Source organism: Leptonychotes weddellii, chromosome 9, assembly GCF_054177405.1.
Source record: "Leptonychotes weddellii isolate Sample4059 chromosome 9, ASM5417740v2, whole genome shotgun sequence".
NCBI classification, from domain to species: domain Eukaryota; kingdom Metazoa; phylum Chordata; class Mammalia; order Carnivora; family Phocidae; genus Leptonychotes; species Leptonychotes weddellii.
The window spans coordinates 63,965,163-63,970,442 of NC_138377.1; the positions used below are offsets into that span (position 1 = coordinate 63,965,163).

Below are 5,280 nucleotides of genomic sequence, written 5' to 3' on the forward strand. Positions count from 1 at the left end.
AACAGTCTCTCTCCTCGGGGTCTCTGCAGTCTCCGGGTCCAAAGCGGCCTCTTAAAGACGAATCCTCACCGGGGCTTGAACTGGGATGTCCTCTGGAGTCCCTGGTCTGCCATTTCCAAGGTTCTAGCCCCTCCCACCTCTCCCCCTCCCTCCGCTGTCCGCCGCTCCTCTCCGGCGCGGTACGGCCCCACTCGGGGCCCAGGGGCCAGGCCGGGTACCGCCCACAGCCGCCTGCGGCCACCGCCCCTCCCCCCGGCCGCACTCTGCACTGGGGCCTCCGGCTCGGCTCCCGCGGCCCGGGCGCGGGGGAGAGCGAGCCTACCCGCCTCGGCCGCCCGCTTCGGCCTCAGTCCCGCCGGCGCCTCTCGGAGCCTGCCGCCCCCAGCTTCGCCCGCGCCCCAGGCCCAGAGGAGAAGGGCGGGGGGCGGGGGGAGGGCCGAATCTGGGCGGGCCTTCCCGAAGTCCTCACCCAACTGGGACCTGTCTTCACATCTCGAACAGTTTTTTGAGTCACTTCCTGGCCCGGGGTGGAGTCAGCCAGACCCCACCCCGCGCTGGGCCGGCTCCGGGCCCTAGCGCGCGCCTGCCTCCGGGCTCCTCCCCGGCCCGCCCCCGGCCCCGCCTCCCCGGCCCGCCCACTCGCCCGCAGTTCCCCCGGGCTCCGCGTCCAAGCCTGGCTGATGGGCTCTTCTCTCCGCGTAAGTCTGGGTTCTCGCTCGTTCTGAGCAGCTGTTTCTCGGGAGAGAAAAGCCACTCGTTGAGAGCTGGAGGTGAAGAAGGCCTTAAAGGGACTAATCCATTACCTTCGGATGAAGATATGGAAGACCAAGGAGAGAAAGAGACTGGCCCACGGTCACAAGATACTGACACCGTTGGCCCAAGCACTTTCCACCAAAACAATTGTAGGGAAAAGACAAGGGCGCCCGCTTTCTTCCAAGAGCGGAAAGGGGCCACTGAGGGCTGTTGACTAGCGAGGGATTTTGAAGAGGGGAGGAACAAGGAGAAGTAAGGGACTGTAGCGCTGTCTTGCGCACACATGCACTCACACACATACATGACGGGCACTCACACGTCCTCACAGGCACATGTACACTCTTACGAACACAACAAGTTCTCTGTCGTCCCATATGCAGCCTTCAGTGCTCTCCAGGAGGGCTGCCCTGGGTTCTGGCTGTAGCCCTCCTGTCTGGCTGCTTCATCCCTCCTCTCCCTCCTCAAGCCCAACTGCTGCTGTCACTTCATGCCCTGCCAAGGAGGAGGGAACTGCAGGGACGGTGGGAGAGAGAGGCAGGACAGAGAGGTATGGAGAGAGACATGCTGAGACCAGGGAACAGTGAGACCCAGAGAGAGGGCTGAGGAGCAGGGTGAGAGGTAGTGAGAGTCCGCCAGAAGCGGAAACTGAAAGGAACACCGAGAGGGGGCAGAAGACAGGAGGACTTGTGGGTCACAGAGCCACTCAGCCATGCTGGGAGCCAAGCGACACTGGCTACCGGGTCTCCTACCCAGCCCCAGGCTGCCCTTGGCCCTGATGCTTCTGGCTCTAGGGTGCGGGTGGGCCCAAGAGGGGGCAGAGCCTGTCCTCCTGGAGGGTGAGTGCCTGGTGGTCTGTGAGCCTGGCCGAGCCGCTGCAGGGGGGCCTGGGGGAGCAGCCCTGGGAGAGGCGCCCCCTGGAAGAGTGGCATTTGCCGCAGTCCGAAGCCACCACCATGAGCCAGCAGGAGAGATCAGCAATGGCACCAGTGGGGCCATCTACTTCGACCAGGTAATCCCCCTACCCTTGTCCAGACGACCTGTAAGGACCTGGAATCAACTGCCCAAACCCACTTCGCTCTTAAGGAAAAGCCCCCCACTGTGACCAGGGGCTCCTCAGCGCCACTGCCCATCTCCCTTCCCTACACTCCTGCCCACATCCCTCCTTGCCCTTTCTCACCATTTCTTTTGAATCTGGGCCTTCCTCCTGTTCTTGTCTTCTTGCCACCCCTACTTTTCCTCCCCACAGCCCAGTAGTTTCCCCGAGCCCCACTCAGCAGAGTCTGCTTCCCACAGGTCCTGGTAAATGAGGGTGGTGGCTTTGACCGGGCCTCAGGCTCCTTCGTGGCCCCTGTCCGTGGTGTCTATAGCTTCCGGTTCCATGTGGTGAAGGTGTACAACCGCCAAACTGTTCAGGTGACCTGTGGGCTGGGGCCCTGTCCTGGCTCAGGAGGGGAGGGGAGGGAGGGAGAACAAGTGGAGTCCAGCTGTGACTCCTCGGTAGACCCTTCTTTGAACTGTAGGGTGGGGGGCTGGCAGGGGCAAGGGCGGAAAGGACCGGCCTAGCAGAGAGGGTGGAGGAGGTAGAGGACAACACTGGCCACCTCTCAGCCCTCCTACAAGAGTGCACTGAGCCCCAAGTTCCCAGGATTACAGAGTCCCTTAGGGGCTGGAGAAAAAAAGCAGCCCTCAGGAAAGTGGGGGGTCTTGGGACAAGGGCTGGGCAGAAGTGCTAACTGGGCTCACCTCCCCAGGTGAGCCTGATGCTGAACACATGGCCTGTCATCTCAGCCTTTGCCAACGACCCTGATGTGACTCGAGAGGCAGCCACCAGCTCTGTGTTACTGCCCCTGGACCCGGGGGACCGGGTGTCCCTGCGCCTGCGTCGGGGGAACCTACTGGGTGGCTGGAAATATTCAAGCTTCTCTGGCTTCCTCATTTTCCCACTCTAAAGGTTCAAGCTTTTCAAGGACTGGAATCTAACCCCTGACCTCTGACCTCCGCCCTCTGCCCTCTCCTGCCCCAGAAGCAGCTTCTTTGGGATAGGAGAGAGGCTCCCTCTGGCTGCCTGTATTCTACCTTCTTGCATGGGACCCTGTGCCTAACACCCAAGGTGAAGAGTGAAGAGTAGAGCTGTGGTGTCTGGGGACCTGGCCCCTCTTACCTCCCCTCCCACCCCCTGCCTCCCACTGCAGCTCTTTGTGCCTGTGGGGTTTGGCAGGTAGGGAGGTCTGTGCCACTTTGCAGACTCTGCTCTTCCTGTTCCTCCACCCCCAGCTCTCCACTCAGTGCTATTTGGGGACAGGTGGCCCAGGTGAGCCTGACAGGCCCCCACCGGGGCCCAGATGGACCAGCCTCAGTGTACCCTGCAGGCTCCTTCCTATGAGGTGTGCCAGCATCACGGATCTTGGCCAGCACAATCAGAAGCTGAGCCAGCACCGTGTGGGCTGGGGCAGGAGGCTTAGGCACCAGCAGAAGTGCGGGGAGGACCACAGAGCGGCCTGGAGCCTGTGGCTGGTGAGGCAGGCAGGGCAGGTGCCCAGCCTGAACAAGGTATACGTATTTCATTTACATGGGGACAGCCAGCAGGCAGTGAACCTGGGTATCCATCTGTGCTAGGTCCCAGATGGACTCTGGCCTTCCCCTCCCCATCCAAGAGATGGGGTGTGTGTGTTCACTCTAGCCAAGAGTGGGTGTACCCAGTTTCCTTAGACAGCTGGAGGTAGGGGTAGAAAGTCACATGTGAGCAAGTGTAGATCTCCAGGCATGGAATGTGTCAATGACAAGGCCACCTCCTAGAACTGCTCCACCTTTGTGATCTGAACTTCAGCCACTCCACACTCTGACGGTCACCTCGCAGCTCTCTCCGCTTCCTTCACCGTACCTGTTCCAGATGATCCCTCAGCCTCTCTTCTTTCTCCTGATTTGTGCTGTCTTGTCCTCCTTTCTTAAACTTCCTGTTATCTTGGATGCTATGACTCATCCCTTCAACCACTCTCCTGCTGGTATTATAAAATCTCTCTGTCTTACCGAGCTGTCCCATTCTCCCAGCATGGATGAGCCTATCAGTAAAGCCAACTAGAGAATGATGGTCAATGAGAAACTGCAGGATCACTGAAGAGACAAGATGCCCTTACAATTGGGATCAGGGGTTACAAGTTACAGGCAGGTATGTTGTTGAGAAGATAAATGTAAGCTTGTATATTCAAGTCAAATAAAAAAGGAAATTAGTAATGCTTGAATTAAATAGGAAATACCAATGTGAATTTGTGGTTTTCAAAAGAAATAACTTTTTCAAACGTTGTCATTAAAGTAGCCTAGAAACAACATCAGGAAAAATCTGATATGCATTCTTAGCACCAGGATCTTTGCCTCAAATATTATTCACCTTTAAAATAACTCATGGGGGAGGGGCACCTGGGTGGCTCAGCCGATTAAGCGGCTGCCTTCGGCTCAGGTCATGATCCCAGGGTCCAGACATCAAGCCCCACCTTGGGCTCCCTGCTCAGCGGAGAATCTGCTTCTCCCTCTCCCTCTGCCCCTCCACCCACTTGTGCTCGCGCTCTCTCTCTCTCTCTCAAATAAATAAATAAAATCTTTAAAAATAAATTAATTAATTAATTTAATTAGATTAAATAACTCAGGTGGAAGGGTGCCTGGCTGGCTCAGTCAGTGGAACGTGTGACCCTTAATCTCGGGGTTGTAGGTTCGAGCCCCCCGCTGGGTATAGAGATTACTTAAAAATAAAAATCTTTGGGGTGCCTGGGTGGCTCAGTTGGTTAAACGACTGCCTTCGGCTCAGGTCATGATCCTGGAGTCCCGGGATCGAGTCCCGCATCGGGCTCCCTGCTCGGCAGGGAGTCTGCTTCTCCCTCTGACCCTCCTCCCTCTCATGCTCTCTGTCTCTCATTCTCTCTCTCTCAAATAAATAAATAAAATCTTTAAAAAAATAAAAATAAAAATCTTTAATAAATAAATAAATAAATAGAACTCAGTGTTCCTTGGAGAATAAATAGCTCCATGTCTTAAATAACTCTAGGCCTGGAACATGTTGTTAATGACAAAAAGCAAGGATATTTTTTTTAAACTGTATAAGGTAGCGCTGAAAAGGCAAAGGAATCCGTCTTAAAATGCTCCCACCTGACATACTGTGACAGTTTGATCATCAAAAGGAAAATAATAGGGGCACCTGGGTAGCTCAGTCGGTTAAGCACCTGCCTTCGGCTCAGGTCGTGATCTCGGGGTCCTGGGATCGGGCTCTCCGCTCAGTGGGGAGTCTGCTTCTCCCTCTTCCTGACCCTCTGCCCCTAGCCCCACTCGTGCTCTCTCTCACTCTCTCTCAAATAAATAAAATCTTTTTAAATTTTTAAAAATTTTTTTTAAGATTTTATTTATTTGTCAGAGAGAGAGAGACAGAGAGAGATCACAAGCAGGGGGAGAGGCAGAGGCAGAGGGAGGAGCAGGCTCCCCACTGAGCAAGGAGCCCGATGCGGGACTCAATCTCAGGACCCTGGGATCATGACCTGAGCC

At 56.1% G+C, this 5,280-nt stretch overlaps 1 protein-coding gene across 1 annotated transcript; it reads left to right on the forward strand.

Annotated features, from left to right (window-relative positions):
- The first annotated feature begins 665 nt into the window (after positions 1-665).
- CBLN3 (cerebellin 3 precursor) lies at positions 666-4,322 on the forward strand. The gene is made up of 3 exons (XM_006739577.3): positions 666-1,762; positions 2,047-2,166; positions 2,505-4,322. Exons 1-3 carry the CDS (start codon positions 1,463-1,465, stop codon positions 2,700-2,702), a joined length of 618 nt encoding a protein of 205 aa, XP_006739640.1. The 5' UTR covers positions 666-1,462; the 3' UTR covers positions 2,703-4,322.
- The last annotated feature ends 958 nt before the right edge of the window (positions 4,323-5,280 follow it).